At 50.6% G+C, this 21472-nt stretch overlaps 1 protein-coding gene across 6 annotated transcripts in view; it reads right to left on the bottom strand.

The window, feature by feature from the left end:
* Window positions 1-21472, bottom strand: part of SHANK3 (SH3 and multiple ankyrin repeat domains 3) — a 650584-nt gene that overhangs the window by 187666 nt on the left and 441446 nt on the right. For all 6 annotated transcript variants that reach the window (XM_054034834.1, XM_054034750.1, XM_054034917.1 and 3 more), the window contains exon 13: window positions 7688-7801. In XM_054034834.1, the coding sequence (XP_053890809.1) occupies window positions 7688-7801 (114 nt within the window). The remainder of the gene's footprint in view (window positions 1-7687; window positions 7802-21472) is intronic.

Here is a 21472-nt window from a genome sequence, read left to right as displayed (position 1 = left end):
ATATGAAACGCCGAGACCACCTTCAGCAGGAAGGCCGGGTGCGGGCGAAGCTGGACCTTCCCCTTATGGAAGACAGTGTACGGGGGATCCGAGGTGAGCACCCTAAGCTCCGAAACCCTGCGGGCTGAGGTGATAGCCACCAAAAATGCCACTTTCTCAGATAAGTGGGACCAGGAACAAGTGGCCAAGGGCTCAAAGGGAGGTCCCGTGAGGCGTGACAGTACCAGGTTCAGGTCCCAAGGGGGAATCGGGGGTCTAGCATAAGGGAACGCTCTGTCCAAACTTTTTAAAAACCTGCAAAAAGAAGAACAGGAGTACTTGTGGCACCTTAGAGACTAACAAATTTAAATTTAAATTTGTTAGTCTCTAAGGTGCCACAAGTACTCCTGTTCTTCTTTTTGCAGATACAGACTAACACGGCTGCTACTCTGAAACCTTTAAAAACCTGGAAGTCATGTGGTGGGAGAACACTGACTGTCCCGCCACCGGAGGGTGGAAGGCCGAAATGGCTGCCAGGTGCACCCTGATCGAGGAAGGGGCTAACCCTTGGGTCCTAAGGGACAGGAGGTAGTCCAGGACCAGCTGGAGTGGAGCGGACGCGGGGGAGGAGCCTCTCTCCCTTGCCCATGAGGAGAACCAATACCACTTAGCCAGGTAGGTCCTCTGTGTGGACGGCTTCCTGCTTTCAAGCAGGACACGTCTAACAGCCTTGATACACCTCCCCTCCTCCACATCTAGCCATGGAGTAGCCATGCCATCAGATGGAGCAGGGCCAGGTTGGGATGGAGGAGACGACCTCCCTCCTGGGAGAGGAGGTCCGGGTGGAGTGGCTTCCTGCGAGGGGGGGCCGCCAAGAATTGTAGTAGGGACCCGTACCAATGTTGGTGGGCCCAATCCGGGGCTAACAGGATAATCCTCGCCCCATCTGACTTCACCGTCTGTAGGACCCTGCCTATGAGGGGGAAAGGCGGGAAGGCGTACATCAGGGGCCCCGACCATCGCCTTCTATCACCCTGGAGCAGAACCTGGGACACAGGCGGTTCTGTGCAGTGGCGAATAGGTCTATCTGGGGAGTGCCCCACTGAAGGAAAATCCATTCTGCCACCTCCCTGTGCAGGGACCACTCGTGCTGATGTGAGAACACCCTGCTCAGGCGATCTGCGAGCGTGTTGCTCTCGCCTGGTAGGTGGAACACTCGGAGGAGGATGTTGTGGGCTATACAGAACTCCCACAGGAGTTGTGCTTCCTGGCATAAGGCCCTGGAGCACGTGCCCCCTTGCCTGTTGATGTAATACATTGCGGTGGTATAGTCCATGAGGACTCTGACCACTTCCCCTTGTAAGCGCTGGTGGAAAGCCACGCACACCAGGCGCACTGCCCTGAGTTCCCTGACATTTATGTGCAGGGTCAGTTCCTCAGCTGACCACATACCCTGGGTTCTGACATCCCCCACGTGAGCTCTCCAGCCCAGGTCCGAGGCATCCGACACTAGATCTAGGGAGGGAGAGGGGTCTCAGAAGGGGATTCCCCGGAGCATGTTGCTCGGGAGGGACCACCATTGGAGGCCCACAAGCATCGCGGGCGGCACCATAACAACCTTGTCCAGGCCGTCCCTGGCCTGGGAATAGCGGGAGGCCAACCAGAGTTGGAGGGGCCTCATCCGGAGCCTGGCATTTCGCACCACTGTGGTGCATGCTGCCATGTGGCCAAGGATTTGAAGGCATAGCCGAGCCGTGGTTACCGGGAAGGCCGTGACCAAGGCGACGAGGCCTTTGAGCGCCTCGAACCTGTCCCTTGGAAGGGAGGCCGTGGCCGCTTGGGAAAGCAGCAGCGCTCCTATGAATTCTATGCGCTAGACCGGAACTAACGTGGATTTCTCCTCGTTTACCACTAGGCCCAGAGCGGAGCAGGTGTGTAGCAGGAGGGTTATTTGCTGCTGCACCTGGGACCGGGACTTGCCCTTGAGCAGCCAATCGTCCAGGTAGGGAAAGACCTGCAGCCCTCTCCTCCTGAGGTGGGCCACTACCACCGCCGTACATTTGGTGAAGACCCTGGGGGCCGTCGAGAGGCCAAAGGAGAGGACCGTAAACTGGTAATGGTCCTGACCCACCAGGAAATGGAAGAAGCGCCTGTGACCTTCGAAAATGTGGATGTAGAAGTAGGCATCCTGAAGGTCCAGCGCTGCAAACCAATCCCCCGGGTCTAGGGAGGGAATAATAGAGGCTTGGGACACCAGGCGGAATTTGCAGTGTACCAAGAACTGGTTGAGCTTCCGCAGGTCGAGGATGGGCCGAAGCCCGCCCTTTGCCTTCGGGATGAGGAAATACCTGGAATAAAACCCCTTGCCCCAGAATTCCCAAGGTACCCTCTCCATGGCTCCCAGAGGCGCTGTACCTGCTGACCTAGGAGGAGCGCATGTTCTGGGTCCTCCACCAACTCCCTGGCCAGAGGGCAATTGGGCGGGGGCGACACAAACTGCAACCTGTACCCCAGGGAGACAGCGTTGAAGACCCAGCGGTCCATACTAATACGGGACCATTGCAAACAGAAGGCAGGTAAACGATTTGCAAACCTGAACTTTATTAACTGGGGGGGGGGGGTTTAACCTGGCAACAGGCCCAGTGACCCCCCGCGAGCAGTCAAAAACGCCGCTTCCGTAGCCTCCTGGCCTTAGAGGGCCCTGGGCAAGGGGCCGAGAGGGATTGGCGTTGTGACCGGCGCCTCTGCTCCCGCTGCTTCTTATGAGCCCCCGCCTATCTGCCCCGAGCCTGTGGAGCAGAGGAGTGAGGCCTGGGCTTGTCCTTGACCGGCGGGACGTACAGGCCCAGCGTCTGCAGGGTAGTACCGGAGTCTTTCATCCCATGCAGACGCGTATCTGTTTGATCTGCAAACAGGGCCCGACCATCGAACGGCAGGTCCTGCATGATCGACTGGGACTCAGCCAATGGGCGTCCTGGCTTTCGCTCTCTGGCCTTTCTCATGGAGATTGCCGCGGCCATCAAATGAGCGGCTGTGTCCGCCACATTGGAGGCCGCCTGGCGCGCCGCCGCCGCCCCCTCATCCGCAAGGGCCCAAAACTCCTTCCTGTCCTTCTTGAGGAGGGAGGGCTCAAACTTGGCAAGGGACCCCACAGGTTAAAATCATATCTGCTCAAGAGGGCCTGGTGGTTGGCCACTCTGAGCTGAAAGCTCACAGACGAATACACCTTTCTCCCAAAAGAATCCAGCCTGCGAGCGTCTTTGTCCTTAGGGGTAGGAGCGGGTTGGCCGTACCTCTCACGCTGATTCACCGATTCCACCACCAGAGTGTTTGGTGATGGGTGGGAGTATAAGTACTCATGCCCTTTTGTGGGCACAAAGTACTTCCATTCAACCTTTTTGGAGATCGGACAGAGAGAGGCCAGTAGTAATGTTGGCCACCCCCTGATGGAACGGGAGAGCCGCATGTCCCAGCGTCGAGGAGGTCAGGACATTAAACAATGTGTCCGACGGCTCCTCCATCTTCTCGGCCTGGAGCTGGGGGTTTGATGCCACCCTCCTGAGTAGCTCCTGGTGGGCCTTGAAGTCCTCCTGAGAGACCGGAGGTGGTGGCGCCACGGAGTTGTCCAGCGCTGAGGAGGTCGGTGCCACGGTGTCGTCTGCACCCAGCTGTACCACAAGCTCGACGTCCTTACCCGGGGCCCGAGTCGATGCCGGAGGGTCGGTGCCCACTGCCTCATCGCAGTGCCGAGGCGGCAACGTCGGCTGGGCCTGGGACACTCCCGCCACGGAGCGGGGTCCCAGCGATGCCGGTGCCTGGGGCCATGGTGCCCACTGGCACCACTGTCCCTGCCAGGGAACAGCCTGGCCTTGGGACACAAGGTGACCCAGGAGGGCTGGCTGGTCTTGCGGCACCGAACTGCTTGACGAGGGGCGGCTACGTGCCGAACCCGAAGTCCAGGACGAGCGGACAGTGCCATGCGAATGGCTGGAGGGGTCCCGCACATGACGGCTCTGGCCCCTGGAGGCGGACAGGTAGGAGTCTGAGGTGCTGTCTCCATAATGCCTCCGGCGCCCAAGACTACGACACCTCGGTGCCTGGGATTCCCGTGATGAGCTCCGGGCATAGCGCCTTCCACGGCGGGTGCCGGAGCACAAGTTCCGACTACCTTCACTGGCGGCAAAAAGGAACTGAGGGTGGGGGGAGCACGCAGCCCCCTTTATAACGCGATATGTCGGCGCCACTCCAGGGGTTGCCGCGGTGCTCCCCCACTACGGATGCTGCTAAGGGAAAAACTTCCGGCACCGGAGCACGTGGCGAGCACACACACCTACTGTGGAATACACAGGAGCAATCACTCAAAGAAGAACCCTGAGATATGGGCAGCAGCAACACTACGTTATGCCAGGGCTAAATCCCAACCACCACCGCAGATCAAATGGGTTTGGATTTAACAGTGGCAGCAGCAGCTCCACCCATCTCAGCTGGCGTCTCTGTTCCCCACAAGGACAGTTAGCACCATCAGAGAGACTCAAACCAGGGGCTTTTCCTACTAAGACTCTCTCCAGCTAAAGGGGGCGGGAACAAGGGAGGCTGCTCCAAGGAAAGTCTTATCCAATACTTCACATTTCATAGGCTCTTCTTTGGCCTTCTTCACATCCCCCAGCCCTTCCAGCTGGAGTGCAACCCTGCTCTTCCCAGCAAGAGGAACCTCTCTGCTGGGAGCTCATCTGCACCAGGACCCTCCCTTCCCCAGCTCGCACCCCTCCAGCCCTCTGGCTCTAGCTCTCCAGCATGGAGACATCAGTGGCTAAGTCCCTCCACCATTGCCCGGCCTTCAGCCCTCTCTAGCCCTGGAGAGATCAGCTGGCAAACCCCTCTTGCTGCTTTCCGGCCTTCAGCTTTCCCCCAGGCATCAGCTACAGCGTCCTTCAGGGACCACTTCCGATCTCCAGTAGCTCTCACCTATTACTCTCTTATGCCCAGGCAGCTCTCACCTACCACCTCCTGACCCTCTTTTAAGGCGAACTGGGGTCAGCTGACCACAGGTGCACTGGCCTCTTCCCTCTTAAAGAGGCAGTGTCATCTTCTGACACTTCCCCAGTGGGGCTGTGGGTGGCCAGGCACTAATTGGGATAAATATCAAGCAACTGGGATCAACTGGGGATGCTCAGAGCCTTGGTTTGAGCCCCACATGTGCAAAAAACAAACACACACACAGCCAGGCAGAATCTGTGGATTTTGTGAAATGGTGTTTTTGGAAGCATACGTGTCAGGAACCGTTGGCTCAAACGAACCCCCATTTGGCTCACTAACCCTACCCTGCATTGCCATGAGGCACAGCAAACTCCAAGACAAGGTGAGTGGGCATATGGATTTCACCACACTTAGAACAGTCAGAGTTTCTCAACCCGAACTCAAGTGGAGCTGGCACTCCAGTAAGCTACTGCACGAAATGAATCAGCAACCACTTTGCTATGCTCAGCTGCGTGGCACTGGACAATCCTAAGATTGGACATTTGAGGAAGAACAGGGAAGGATGGAGGGAACGAGCCGCACACATACAGCTGCAGTATACGAGACTCTGAGAGCGAGGTGGCCTGCTCCTAGCTGAGCCAGGACACCCCCTGGAGCTGAATACAGCCTGGAACCATGGCTCTGAGGCATGCAAACTGCTCCATTCATCTCTGGGGGCGTTCTCACGCCCCCGCTCCACTGAGGGCACTTGCTAGCTCATGCCATTCCCCAAGCATGCCCATTCTCAACTCGGTGAACCTCCCACACAAAGAAGCAGGCCTCACATGGAGAGCCAAGGAGAGGGGCTCCCACCCCTCAGAGTGACGGCCTTCACCCTCATGGGGCAGGGAGAGGGGCTTAGACACCCTCGATGGGCAGGAATCCCCAGAGCCCAGCTCACAAGAGAGGGCAGGGAAAGGGATGCAGATCCCAGTAATACATGGCAACAGGAACAGAGGTCCCATGGGGCAGGCCTCCCAGGCCCCAGCACACACTCACATTAGGGGAGAATGTGGGGCTGACAGTTCCCCCCATGCACCCTGCAACCCTGCCCCGTATCACTCCTCCAGTGTCCCTCCCCACACCCAACTCCATTTAGTCCCCTCCCTGCAAAAATTCACATGTAATTAGAATAGTTTCAGCAGCTCCTGAATTTCCACTCTGCTCAAACTACCCCCCCACCATTTGCTAGAGGCGGCTTGAGCAACAGGTCGACATTTCATTTTCAGATTTCTGCCAAGGGGAGGGTTTGAACTTGCAGTGCACAACAGTAGCTTAAGTCCAGCCACAACATGCACCTAAGCCACAAGGTCATGTGAACGCTGGGTGGCCTGAAACTCTTGGCTAGTCTTTCTGAACGCATGCACTGCAGTCTGGTGCGGGAGTGTTTAGCACATGCTAACACAGAGAGCTAAACTCTTCCCAAGAGGCTGTGGGATCCATGCACTAGCTGGGACCAATGTCAGGTAATTGAGATCAAACGAGGGACAATCAGAGCCACAGTTTGAGCCCCTGGTGTGTGCAAAAAACATTGGTAGAATCTGTCAATCTCCAGAACCGGTGAGGGGAGCTGTACCGCAGGAACCCCTCGCTCAAGTGGCCCCAAGTTTGGATCACTCCCCCTACCCCGTGCCCCCATGAGGCATACCACATTCCAAGGCAATCTGAGTAAGCATGTGCATTTTAGCACAATCAGAAGAGTGACCCTTGGAACAGAAAGGGCTTCTCAGGCTGAACTCTAGCAGAGCTGGTGCGCCATATGAGCCTTGCAGGATGTTCATCAACAGTGCAATCACGGCACTCCAGGACTCCTCACCAGCACCTGCCACGGCCCTGTGCGCACAGGAAGCAAGCTGCCTGTTTTACACAGCTGTTGGAAGGGTTCTGTCATGACCACACCTCCTTCCCAGAAGGCCCTGCCCACACATGGAGCCACTTTGGACGATCAGATGTAACTTGTGTCTTTTTTCAGATGTATGGAAAGCTCCAGATGGACTGGCCCCTTGCTAGCCACTCGTGCCGCGCTAGGCGCTGTTCCAGGAGGCCAGAGCGTCCTGAGGTGAGCAATTGCTCACTAACCCAATGTCTGCACATGGCACTGAAGAGGGCACTTGGCAGGGGAAGCAACCCAGCTCCATGTCACTCAGCAGCTTTGCTTTCAGTGCATCTTGTGTTAGAATGGCGCGAGGAAAGCATGAGATGCACGTGGGAGTCGGCTTCTTATGCAAGCATATGCTGAGCCCTGATTAAGGGGACAGGAGCCCCTGTGAATCACAGGTCGTATCACAGCCACTGCTGAAAGTGCTACAGCCACTCATCTGGGGACATCTGAATTGTCTCACATTTGACACCCAAAAAGCCAGTGGTAGGATTTGAAGCCATTGCCCTGTATGACTAAATAATGCTCCCAGAGGGCGGCAAGCACGTAAGTCCCGACACTGAAAGCGCTGAAGGTGGGACTCTGGACTGGGCGCAGCAAGAGAATCACTGACAAATTGACTAGACCGTAACTTCTGTTATTTTGTGGGTTTCGGTTTATGGCTGGCACCCAGGGCAGAAGATGGGCAGCCTGAGAGTTCTGTGTAAGTGGAAGTCAACAAGTCTGAATTGCTGGGGGCTGGACACTGCCTTGCAGAGGAGGCACTCAACCCAGCATCTGAGACAGTCACCCTACCCGAGCAGGAAAGCTTACCTTGCCGTGGGTCATACTGTCGCATCTGCACTTCCTCAACGCATTCTGCCGGGAACCAACCAGTCCGTCCTTTCACAGTTCCTTCCCAGAAGCCACCCTCACCAATACTGAGCACTATGGAAAGAGAAACAGACACACAGATCAGAACAGGCAGAGTACAGAATTACCATGCCCAAATACATGGTCTGTGGACGTGCACAATCTAGGAAACAAGTCTAGAGTCCGAGCCTGGACACTGGGGAAGGAGCCACCTAAGAGCCCTCGGAAAGGGTTGTCTTTAGTCCTTCCGGCCTCCTCAGTTAGACAGTGAGAGACCTGGGGTGCGTGCAGTGATAGGCTTGGAGAGAGAGCCAGGAGCATCCACCCTGTTCACAGGAAGCATTGGAAGGGAAGCCAGGGTGTTCCAGAGACGTCAGGGGCTTTTTGGAAACAAGATCTCAACATAATGAATGTGTTGACTTTGCAACGTCAGATGTCTCCTGCAAGGCAGGGAAACACTGCCAGTATTTTACAAACAGGGAAACTGAGGCACCAAGGGGACAGTGATTTTCCCAAAGCCAAACAGCAAGTCAGTATCAGAGCTGGAATTAGATCCCAGGAGTCTGGCACCCAGCCTCGGGCCCCCAGAACTAGAAAATGCTGCCTCTAAGAGAGCATCTTCCCTGCAAAGAGAGGCGATGCTGTGTTCTTAACTCGGGCTAGCTAACGCAGGTTAAATAGCAGTGAGACCAAGGCCACTCAGGTTTTAACTCAGGTTACAGCCGATACAGGAGTCTGGGGCTGAACTCAAGCTGCTAACCTGAGTTAAGACCTGAGTGGCCTTGTCCTCGCTGCTTTTTTAACCTGAGTTAAGGTACAGCCAAGATGTCTTACCTACTATCAGGGCACTTCAACATCAGTGGCAAAATCCTCCCAACCTGTCAGGACTAACTAATAACCTTCCCTTCCCAAGTCACTCGCTCCCAACAGCCCAGGAAATCAGAGAAGCCTTGAAACAGCTCCGGAAGACTAGGCCAAGGGCAGAAGTGAATTCCAGAGCCAAGGGTCCCTCGCTGGCATCTTGCCAGCAACCCTTTTCTGATTAAGCCAGGCACTGGTTGGCTGACACCTCACTGATTCCCGTGCATTACTGCAGCAACAAAGGCCAAAACCAGTAAAAGTTTATAGGTTGAATCCATCATCTTTCATGACCTCTGAAAGTGACTTGGGAGCCAGTGCAGATCTCAGACCACAGGTGTCACGTTCCGCCTAAGAGGCTTTGCCAAGCAAGAAAAGCTGTGTTCTGCCCCAGCTGCAGAGCGCTCTGCCGGCACAGCCCCACAAAGGCAGTGCCCAAAGGTGAAACACCTGGATCCCTGTGGGGAAGCCCCAAATGCAACAGTGGTGGCCAGCAACTTTACAGCAAGCACAAGCGGCATGAACTGCTCTCGGAGCACTCAACAGGACCCGGAAGGCTAATCGAGTAACAAAGGGTGGGCAAAAAGAGAGAGCTCCTAGAATCATCACCAATTCCTCTGGCTGTTCCCCCATCACCACCCCAGTCTCACCCAGATGAAGCCCAAACCGGCTCCCTCTCACCCAAACCCCAGGCACTCAGACGATCGATCACCTTCACCATCCAACTGTAGAACTAGTTAGCAAGCCCATGTTGCCAACCCTCAGCTGCAGGCTGAGCCAGAGGAGTAAATGAACAGACCCTTCACTACCACCCGGAATGAGGAAGAGTTGCCCGGTATTGCCCCTGAGTGAAGAATGGAGAAACTGAGACTCGTGGGGCACAGGGGACAGATCTGAATTTGATCACTAGCAGGTGGAGCCAATGAGATATTAGGGAATAGATAACACTGATTGATTTCAGCGTGGCACCATTTGAGCCACATAGAGTACCTACACTGCAAAAATGGTGTGTTCTTAAGTCCAATTAGCTAACCTAGGTTAGCTAACTCAGGTTAAAATAGTAGCAAAGACATGGCAACTTGGCTTTAATGCGGGTTTGCAGCTCGAGTTAAAGCCTGCGGTGGAGCCAGCGTTTGAATTCGAGCTGCTGGCTCACGTAAAAGCCAAGTTGCCATGTCTTCACAATTTTAACCTGAGTTAGCTAAAGCGGGTTAGCCAACCTGAGTTAGCACACAACTCTTTTTGCTGTGTCGACATAACCTTAGACAGGGACTATCGCCTCCTTGCTCCATGACACAAGAACTCTGCATATGCCTCACAAAACTGCAATGGTCTTTCTAAATGCCCTATTATTTATTACAGCACTCTCGGGTGGGCCGGGCATTTACAGAACAAACACTCCCAAGACCTGACAGTCTGAGGGCTTATTGACATGCAAAATTAAACCAAGTTAACTAAAGGTGTGCATGTAAAGTGAAGTACTTAGACACAGACTTCAAGGCCATAAGGAACCATCATGAACTAGTCTGACCTCCTGCATGTCACAGGCCACAGAACCTCACCCACCCGCTCCTGGAATAGACCCTTAACCTCTGGCTGAGTCACTGAGGCCCTCAACTCTTGATTTAAAGACTTCAGGTTACATAAGAACATAAGAACGGCCATACTGCATCAGACCAAAGGTCCATCTAGCCCAGGACCTTGTCCTCTGACAATGGCCAATGCCAGGTGTCCCAGAGGGAATGAACAGAACAGGTAATCATCAAGTGATCCATCCCCATCACCCATTCCCAGCTTCTGGTAAACAGAGGCTAGGGACACCATCCCTGCCCACCCTGGCTAATAGCCATTGATGGACCTAGCCTCCATTAACTTATCTAGTTCTTTTTGAACCCTGTTATAGTCTTGGTCTTCACAGCATCCTCTGGCAGGGAGTTCCTCAGGTTGACTGTGCATTGTGTGAAAAAATGCTTCTTTTTATTTGTTTTAAACCTGCTGCCCATTAATTTCATATGGTGGCCCCTAGTTCTTGTGTTATGAGAAGGAGTAAATACCACTTCCTTACTCACTTTCTCCACACCAGTCATGATTTTATAGACCTCAACCATATCCCCCCTTAGTTGTCTCTTTTCCACGCTGAACAGTCCCAATCTTATTAATCTCTCCTCATATGGAAGCTGCTCCATACCCCTAATCATTTTCTGAACCTTTTCCAATTCCAATATGTCTTTTTTGAGATGGGGCAACCACATCTGCACGCAGTATTCAAGATGTTGGCGTACCATGAATTTGTATAGGGTCAATATGATATTTTCTGTCTTATTATCTATTCCTTTCTTAATGATTCCCAACACTCTGTTCACTATTTTGACTGCCACTGCACATAGAGTGGATGATTTCAGAGAACTATCCCAAATGACTCCAAGATCTTTCTTGAGTGGTAACAGCTAATGTAGACCCCATTATTTTATATGTATAGTTGAGATTATGTTTTCCAATGTGCAGTACTTTGCATTTATAAACATTGAATTTCATCTGCTATTTTGTTGCCCAGTCCCCCAGTTTTGTGAGATCCCTTTGTAGCTCTCCGCAGTCTGCCTGGGACTTAACTAGCTTGAGCAGTTTGGTATCATTTGCAAATGTTGCCACCTCGCTTTCTGCCCTTTTTCCAGATCGTTTATGAATATGTTGAATAGGACCAGAACAAATCCTTAGGGGACACCACTATTTAACTCTCTCCATTCTCAAAACTGACCATTTATTCTTACCCCGTTTCCTATCTTTTCATCAGTTACTGATCCATGAGAGGACCTTCCCTCTTATCCCATGACAGCTTACTTTGCTTAAAAATCTTTGGTGAGGTACCTTGTCAAAGGCTTTCTGAAAATCTAAATACACTATATTAACTAAAACAACAAGGAGTCCTTGTGGCACCTTAGAGACTAACAAATTTATTTGAGCTTAAGCTTTTGTGGGTTATAAGCCACTTCATCAGATGCATGGAGTGACAAATACAGTAGGCAGGTATAAATTCACAGCACATGAAAAGATGGGAGTTGCCTTACCAAGTCAGAGGGGTCAATGCTAACAAGGCCAATTCAATCAGGGTGGATGGGACCCATTCCCAATAGTTGACAAGAAGGGATGAATATCAACAGAGGGAAAATTACTTTTTGTAGTGACCCAGCCACTCCCAGTCTTCATTCAGGCCTAATTTGATGGTGTCAAGTTTGCAAATTAATTCCAGTTCTGCAGTTTCTCGTTGAAGTCTCTTTTTGAAATTTTGTTGTTGAAGAATGGCCACTTTTAAGTCTATTATTGAGTGTCCAGGGAGACTGAAGTGTTCTCCTACTGGGTTTTGAATGTTACAGTTCTTGATGTCTGATTTGTGTCCATTTATTCTTTTGTGTAGAGACTGTCCGGTTTGGCCAATGTACATGGCAGAAGGGCATTGCTGGCACATGATGGTGTGACGAAGTGGGAATGTTCTTGATGTGTTATTTGAATGCTGATAACCTGGGAAGGTTGCAGGGGAGTTTTGCTGGGGCTGCCTGCATTGGGGAAGGGAGCATACCTGAGCATGTATCCTGAGAACCCAGGAAGGGGGTTGGAGGCCAGGTGACACCTCTGCCCGGAAAACTGGACAAAGGAGACAAAGGCTGGGGGGAGGAGCCGGGAAAAGGCCAGAAAGGGGGGGCTGAAGGGAGTGTTCAGGTTTGGAGCTGGCTGGAAGATGGAGAGTGGTGACCCGATGGGGCTTGGGCTTCCCAACATGGCTGTGGCCTCCCTGGGGCCCCCAGATGGACCTAACTAAAGGGGGAGGGGGCTGTTGTCGGTACCGGCAAGACCTGTTTTGGACTGTGTTCCTGTCATCAAATAAACCTTCTGTTCAACTGGTTGGCTGAGAGTCATGGTGAATCGCAGGAAGCCGGGGGTGCAGGGCCTGGTCTCCCCCACACTCCGTGACAGATGGCATATATCATATTGGTAGATGTGCAGGTGAATGAGCCCCTGATGGCATGGCTGATGTGGTTAGGTCCTATGATGGTGTCCTTTGAATAGATATGCGGATAGAGTTGGCAACGGGATTTGTTTCAGGGATTGGTTCCCAGGTTAGTGTTTCTGTGGTGTGGTGTGTAGTTGCTGGTGAGTATTTGCTTCAGGTTGGGGGCTGCCTGTAAGCGAGGATTGGCCTGTCTCCCAAGGTCTGTGAGAGTGAGGGATTGTCCCTGCAAACAAAGCCCTTGAGTGCTCTTTTAGCATCTCAGTCGTCCAGTGGCCCCACTGGTTGTTTAGCAGGCTTCCTGCTTCTGATGTACTTAAAAAAAAATTGCTATAACTTTTTGAGTCTTTGGCTAGATGTTCTTCAAATTCTTTTTTGGCCTTCCTAATTATATTTTTACACTTCACTTGCTAGAGTTTATGCTCCTTTCTATTTCCTTCACTAGGATTTAACTTTCACCTTTTTAAAGGATGCCTTTTTGCCTCTCACTGCTTCTTTTACTTTGTTGTTTAGCCACGGTGGCACTTTTTTGGTTCTCTTACTATGTTTTTTTTAATTTGGTGTATACATTTAAGTTAAACCTCTATTATGGTGTCTAAAAAATTTCCATGCAGCTTGCAGGGATTTCATGTTTGGCACTGTACCTTTTAATTTCTGTTTAACTAACCTCCTTATTTTGGTGTAGTCCCCCTTTCTGAAATTAAATGCTACAGTGCTGGGCTGCTGTGGTGTTTTCCCCGCCACAGGGATGTTAAATTTAATTATATTATGGTCTCTATTACCAAGCAATCCAGCTATATTCACCTCTAGGCCCAGATCCTGTGTTCCACTTAGGACTAAATCAAAAATTTAGGTTACACAGAATCCTCCATGTACTCTAATTCAAACCAGCAAGTGCCCCATGCTGCAGAGTGGTGAAGGGGAACCCCCCAAAGATATCTGCCAGTCTGACCTGGAAGAAAGTTCCTTCCTGACCCCAAATATGGCAGTCAGGCTCCCAAACATGGGGGCAAGACCCACCAGCCAGACACCTGGGAAAGAATTCTCTGTAGTAACACAGAGCCCTCCCCATCTAGTGTCCCATCACTGGCTACTGGAGATATTTGCTAATCGCAGTCACAGAAGGAGCACATGCCATTGGAGCCAACTCTTCATCCCATCCCCTCCATAAATTTACCAAGCTCAATCTTGAAGCCAGTTCAGCTTTTTGCCCCCACTGCTCCCCTTGGGAGGCTGCTCCAGAACTTCACTCCTTTGATGGTTGGAAACCTTTGTCTAATTTCAACCCTAAACTTGTTAATCGCCAGTTTATATCCATTTTGTCTTGTGACAACATCACCCCATAACTTAAATGGCACCTCTCCCTCTGACATTCAATACCTTGGGGGAGCATACTGTAGCCCCCATATACCTCATTTTCATATAGTTGTGATCTTACAGATAAAGCAGGCCTTGTAAGGTATCAGAGGAACGGTTATGATCTGCTGAAAGTCATTTCTTTATCCATATACATCTGTCATTAATGCATATGAGAATTGTGTAGTATGGTTGTCACTAAAACATGCTGTAAGTTGGGGGATCAGCCAGACATTAGCTCCCCAGAGGCAACAGCAAGGAAAGTAACCAACACCCGGCCGGGGTGTCAAACAACCCATCAACAGCCATTGTCCAGCAAGGGAGCTACAATGCAATGTCTCACCAGGGGAATTGCTCAACCTTGCTGGGAGAGACTCAGCAATGCCCCCCAGACATGCCTGGACTTGTGCTCCCCAAGCACATGGACTGAGGGTATAAAACAGGCAGAACGGACACATACTGGGCCCTTCTCCTGCCCCCATCTTTGCTGCAAGCAACCAAGACACTGAGAAGATGATAAGGCTCCTGATAAGGCCCAGGTTTAAGGAACAAACCTGTATATTAAGGACTGTATATCCTGTGGGATGAGAAAAACGGCTTAATCTAGATGTTGCCCAGTCCAATAGGGTTGAGAGTTTAGACTGCGTGCTTATATTTTATTTTATTTTGGTAACTAACTCTGACTTGTTATGCTTTGACTTATAATCACTTAAAATCTATCCTTTGTAGTTAATAAATCTGTTTGTTTATTCTATCTGAAGCAGGGCGTTTGGTTTGAAGCGTGTCACAGTCTCCCCTTGGGATAACAAGCCTGATACGTATCAATTTCTTTGTTAAATTAACGAACTCATACAAGCTTGCAGCATCCAGCGGGTATAACTGGACACTGCAAGACGGAGGTTCCTAGGGTTGTGTCTGGGACCGGAGATATTGGCTAGTGTCATTTGGTTGCACAATCCAAGGAGCAGCTTACGTGCCAGAGGCTGTGCGTGAACAGCCCAGGAGTGGGGGTTCTCACAGCAGAGCAGGGGAAGGCTGGCTCCCAGAGTCAAGGATTGGAGTGACCTAGCAGATCACCGGTCCAGACAGCACCAGAGGGGAACGTCACATCCTCCCTGGTGTATTTACAGAGAGCAATTGTATCTCCCCTTAGCCTTCATTTGGTCAGGCTAAACAAGCCAAGCCCCCTAAGTCTCATCTCATAAGGTAGATTCTCCGTTCCTCTTATCATCCTCAGAACCCTTCTCTGTACGAGTTCCAGTTTGAATTAATCTTTCTTAAACATGGGACACTAGAATTGCGGACAATGTTCCAGATGCTGTGCCTTGTACAATAGTAATAACACTTCTCTCTCTCTGCTGGAAATGTAATCCTGGGATGCACTGGGTAAGGAATTAGCCTTGTCATGGCCACACCATATTGGCAGCTCAGTCATCCTGTGATCGACCAATACACCAGGTCTTTTCCCACCATTGCTTCTAACTGATAAATCCCCAGCTTAGAGCAAAAAACTCTCGTTCTTAGTCTCTCTATGCATGACCTGAAACTTTGCACCATTAAATTTCATCCCACTTCTATTACTCCCATTTTCAGGGTCGTCCAAATCTTCTTGTATGTGTAAGGGGGTGCACGCCCCGCCCCTGCGTACGCAGCCCCTCGGCCCCACTCCTCACGGACTCAGGGACACTCCAAGCTGGTGCACTCATGCTCTTTATTTGTCCGTTTCCCACCACCACCCATCATGTAAATATACAGGGGATATTTTCCGTGACTTGGCCTAACCCAGGCCTGGTCAGCAACAGAGCAGCAGGCTCCTATCTCGCACTGAGCCTCCCTTCCCTCCTGGTCTCCACCCCCCACCCCTTTCACTCCCTTCCTCCCAGCCTTTAGGCTCCTGCCTACTGAGGCTGGCAGGTGCAGTCAGCGATTAGGCAAACCCAGGCTATTGACCCAGCCCCCGTCCATTCCCCCTGACTGGGGCTGGGGTGGCAGGACTGGATTGAGGCTGCCCAGCAGCGTCCTGCCGCAGTTGGATATTCTGGTTCTTCTCCATATTAGCAACACCGTCCAACTTCGCGCATCTGCAAAGTTTTGTGCCAAGGTCAATAATGAAAACCTTAATGAAGACTGGTCCCAAGGCCGATCCCTGAGGAACTCCACTAGTAACCTCCTTCCAGCCTGACAGTTCACCTTTCAGTGTGATCCACCTTTCAGTTCTCAGATTAATCCTCATCTTCTCCAATTTAACTGATAATTTCTCATGTGGACCTGTATCAAATGCTGTACTGACATCCAGGTAGATTACAGCTAATACATTTCCTCTTTCTAAAGAATCCGTTATCTTCCCAAAGACAGATCAGCTTGGTCTGGCTGCTGGCACAATCTACCAATTACCGTTTACCTCTATGCCTTTAATTACTCTCTTTCCAAGTTTGTCCAAAGACCTGGCATACAACTGTGGTCAACCTAATGGGCCTGTAGCTTCCCGGATCCCTTCCCCAAACCCCCTTTCTTAAATATAGGTATCATATATGCAATTCTCAAGTCACAGGGTACAACCTCTGAGTTTACAGATTCATTAGAAATCCTGACTGCTGGGCTTGCAATTAGAGCCCTGTGCAGGACTATTTTTAATTCTGCTCCCGCTTTTATGGCAGCAGGTCCTGTGGGATCCCAGTCCCACTGCAGGGCTCTGCCTGCAATTGTATGTGCCAATTCCTTTAGTATTCTTACATAGAGATTAACTGTCCCCCTCCCCAATTTGGTCCCATTAGGGTGTCTGAGTGTGGCTTCCACTTAGGATGTGGTAATTTTTACTTCCATATCCTTGTTTCAATTAGCCACCCTGCCACTGACCCCAAGTTTCCTATCACCCTCATTAAAAACTGAAGCAAAGTATCCATTTAAGTGTTGGGCCATGCCTAGATTATCTTTAATCTCCTCAGTGGGCCCATATGGCTAAAGCATCTTTTACTATCGGTTTTAATTTCCTTTGCAGGGTCCAACTCTGCTTGGCTGTTGGCAGTTCTCACTTTATCCCTACACTTCCTGATCTCCAAGAGGCAGCTTTCCTTGCTGATCCCTCCCTTCTTCCACTCCTTGTAGGTTCTCTCTTAATAACCTGTTTGAGGTGCTTGCTCATCTAGTTTGGTCTGCAACCCTTCCCTAGAAGATTTCCCCCTTTTCTTTACAATCCAGGCTCCTGATGGTTTCTGCAACTTTAACCTAAAGTAATGCTAAGCCTCCTTCACGGTCAGATCCTTGAGCTCTTCAGCCCTCCCAGCTTCCCCCAATTAATTCTCACCATTTTTAAAGTTTGTCCTGAAAAAATAAAAAAAGGACCCTAGTTGCAGACATATTTTTGTTTATTTTTCTTCTGAAACTAAAATGAACTAAGATCACTTTACCTCTGAAGGACAGCATCCATACAGGAGTTTAAAGCACTTTGAATTCCCTCCTATAATCTGGCTTAACTCTGAGTGTTCCTGTGTAGACATGGCCTCAGTTTCACCATGGCACCACTGGCTGGATGTGTGCATGTGAGGAAGGAGAGGTTTACAGGAGTGTGATCATGGGCTGCTCCCCAGCTGTGTCCCTCTGCTCCCCGCTCTCCTGCTGGGCCAGTCAATCCCAGCACACTGGTTCTTCCTCCCATTTAGTATTTGGGCTTCAGGAGCATTCACTGTGTTATTCAAGCTGAATCTGCTGTTATTTCCTCCCCTTGCAATTACCCTCCCTAGGGCGCTTTGTTTTATTTCGCTGTCATAATAGGAGCAACCCTGCCTCCCAGCTGAGGTGGTAAAAGCCTCTTGAAGAAAGTGGCTTCTCTCTTTTCCTGTCCTGAGACAGCATCTCCCCGCTGCTTTATCATGCCCATCCCCACGTCTGAGCTCTCCCAGCCCCTGTGCTGCACCAAGGAGAAAGTTGCAGCACTGCAAGCAACACGGTCTTCTGGAGAGCTTGCCTTCTCAAATTCAAATCCACCTCCTGTACCCCTGGGTAACCATCGCTTCCAGGAGCGACTCTCGCCTCCTCCTAATACAACATCCTTGGAAGAGTTTAGCAGCTAGAGTTACTATTAGCTAGCATCATTTCTGTGCCCTTCACCATGGTGCACACCTGTCATTACATAACAAACACCACATATTAGCATAACTTATACATTAATACTGCCCTACCCTAATCCGTGCAAACCCACGAGGAAGAGGCTTCGTACTGCAGGCCCTAACTATGCCCAGACACTGGTTCCTATAGAGAATGAATAGTTCAGCTTGTTCTCTGCTCTAGAACAGTTTTCCTTGTTAGGTGCTGTAGTGGGGCAGCTGCCCCACCCCCTGAGAGTATGTGGCAAGCCAGTGGGCCTGCACAGACAGGGAGCCAATCAGAGAAGGGCTTATTGGGAGACAATCAGGGCCCAGATTGGAGGCAGCCAATCAGGGCCAGGCTCAGCCCTATAAAAAGACTGCTCAGGGAGGGAGCAGTCAGTCTATCCCAGGCCTTTAAGAGGGGAAGGGCTATCTCCAGAGCAGGGAAACTAGCACCGTGGACAGCACAGTAGTGGCCAGGCTTGGGGAGCAAAAGGGTGCTCTAGCCCATAGCCTGAAGGGAAGGGTCTAGCGGGTGCAAGGGGCTGTAGGGGAAGTGGCCCAGGGAAGCAGACAGATGGAGGAGGGAGAAGAAGGATAGTGAGGCTGCTGTCAGAGGGTCCCTGGGTTGGGACCCAGAGTAGAGGGTGGGACTGGGTCTGCCCCCTTCCTCCTCTTGCAGTACACCCAGCCATTGGCCGTAAGGAGCAGCGAGAATGCCGCGAGTTGGTGAGTGATGTGGGCTCAGAAGCCAACCAAGGGCAAGACAACGGGTGGGATACCACCGAGAGGGGATGCTCCACTGGACTGAGCTAATTCCTGGAGTAACCAATAGGAGGCGCTGCAGTGGTGAGTCCCAACCTGTTACAGGGGCCCAAATGACCCCAGTCCCTCCAATTTTATTCACAGATTCCAAGGCCACCAGGGACCCCACTGTGATCCAGTCCTGCCTCCAGTCTAACACAGGCCATTAACCTTCCCCACAAATATTCTTAGAGCAGATCTTTTACAAAACACAGCCAATCTTGATTTAAAGATGGTCAGTGATGAAAAATTGACCAACCTTTGGTAAATTGTTCCCATGGTAAATTTTTAACAGCGAGGGTAATTCATGCCTTATTTCCAGTCTGAATTTGTCTGGCTTCAACTTCCAGCCATTGGCTAGCGTGACCCCTTTCTCTGCTAGCCCAAAGAGTCTGTTATCTAATATTTGTTCCCCATGTAGGTATTTATAGACTGTAATCAAGTCACCTCTTAGCCTCCTCTTTGTTAAGCTAAATAGATTGAGATCCTAAGGCTATCAAAATGCAGGTTTTCTAATCCTTTTATCAGGCTTTGCTGATTGAGACACTAGAAATGGACACTCGTATTGAGAGGAACTGATCACAGAACCAAAAATGTTTGTCAGACGCTCTGTTTCCTTCCCCAGACCTGAGGAAGATCTGTTAGCTCGAAAGCTTATACCTTCCATCAACAGAAGTTGGTTCAATAGAAGATATTACCTCATCTATCTTGTCTCGAAAAATTAATGGTAACTTAGGTGCCAGGGACCATGATTCAATCACATTTATAGTGTGCAAACAGAATAGAGTCCAACCTAGTGACTGAGAGATGAAGTACCAAGTATATGTATGTAAGAGGACTAATTTCACAAGCTGAAAACAATATGAGCCAAATAAGCTTGGAGAAAGAATTTAATCAGAAAAATATGAATCTTAATCAGAAATTGTTTAAGAACACCATACTAGTTGCCCAAAATGCCACGACCAAGGAAGAAGGCTGAATTGGTTAAAAGAAACTGGTTTCGAGGGGGAGTGAAGGCAGCTATAAAAAAAATTAATTTATAGCAAGTGGAAGGAATGGGAAGTTGGCCAATGGATAGTAATGAATATAAATCAAAAGCTAGAAGCTGGGAAGCCAAGGGACACAAAGAAAATAAAATGTATGGCCAGCAGAATTAAAGACAATAAGGAGTTTAAGTAAATTAGGAACAAAGAGAACCCTGACAGTGGTATTGGTCCATGACCAGATGGTAGTGGTAGAATGATCAATAACAATGCAGAAGAGACATTTTTAAATCGGCTGGCCTGGATAACTTGAATCCAAGAGTTATAAAAAGCTGGCTGAGAAGCTCACTGGACCATTAATGTTGATTTTCTATGTGTCTTGGAACACTGAGGAAGTCTCAGAAGAAAGCTAATATTTTGCCGATATTTAAAAATGTCTAACTTTAGTAGCAGCTGTTTCACTGAGATTAGCGGAATGGAAAGAGCGTTATGATACCGCTACATTATCTGTCCGTTCCCCCCACATCCCAGACAGAACAGAATATTTATTGAACATGTCTGCTTTTGCTGCATTATCATGGATAACCCTACCAATGCCAGCTGGGAATGGACCAATACCATGGTCAGGATTCTTTTTGTTCCTAATATACTTTAAAACTCCTTGTTGTCCTTAACTCTGCTTGCCAGAGGTTTCTCTTTGTGTCCCTTGGCAGAATCCAAGTCCTGGTTCCTGGGGAGCACAGGGCGGTTTCACAATATCCCACTCATTGCATCGTGCCCAGAAATGGACGGAGAGCATGGGTGTTCGTCCACGTGTCAAGTCTAGCCTGTCTTAGCCAAGGCTCTCAGTGACCTCAAATGGCTTGACTGGTGCTTTCTGGTAACTGTAGCTTTGCCGATTCTGCCCATTTGTGCTCAGCACAAGCACCCGGGTGCAGGTACATGCATGTGTATTTACAAGGCCTCCCACATAGGGAAAGGACCCAGAGATGCCTGCTGGGTAGAAAGTTCCTATACAAGGGCAATTCCATACTGGGGAGCGAGCAGGGTCTGACTGCGATGCACCAGGCATTCCTGAGGGAAGGGTCACAAAGCACCACCCATCTTGTGGAGTGTGGAATTTACGCCCTGCACTCTCCATGTTGCGTGTTTGCAAGACACCAGGCCTGCTCCGGGGCTCGCTGTAGTCCCCCTCTGTAGGCACTGCCTGGACTCTGGGCCAGATGCGGTGACACTCCCAGCTGAAGATCGTGAATGTTCGGCAAGGCCTGCCCTCCCCCCACTCTATCCCTGTGGACACCACCACCATCCTCCCACCCACTCAGGCTTGTAACCTGGGTTTCAGCTTTGACTCACCCCTCACTGGACCCACCTGCTCAGCCCACTTCTAAATCTTGCCAATTTCTTATCCCAGAAATCTCTAAAGTCTGACCTCTCCTCTGCCCACGCCAGCAGAACCTGCTCGAGCCCTCCTCACCTCGCATCCTGACTACTGCAGCTGCCACTTTTCTGGCCTTAACGCCTACAGCCTGGTTCCCCGCAAGTCTATTCAGAAAGTTTCTGCTGCTGGAGTGTCCTCGGCTTGTTGCTTCAGCCACACACCAGCCACCTCTTTGGGTTCTCTGTAGGCTCTCCTTTAGCTTCCCCCCCACACGAG

This window comes from Malaclemys terrapin, chromosome 1 (genome assembly GCF_027887155.1).
Source record: "Malaclemys terrapin pileata isolate rMalTer1 chromosome 1, rMalTer1.hap1, whole genome shotgun sequence".
Classification (NCBI taxonomy): Eukaryota; Metazoa; Chordata; order Testudines; family Emydidae; genus Malaclemys; species Malaclemys terrapin.
Note: the sequence above shows the minus strand (reverse complement) of the source record. Positions and strands in the feature narration are given on the sequence as shown.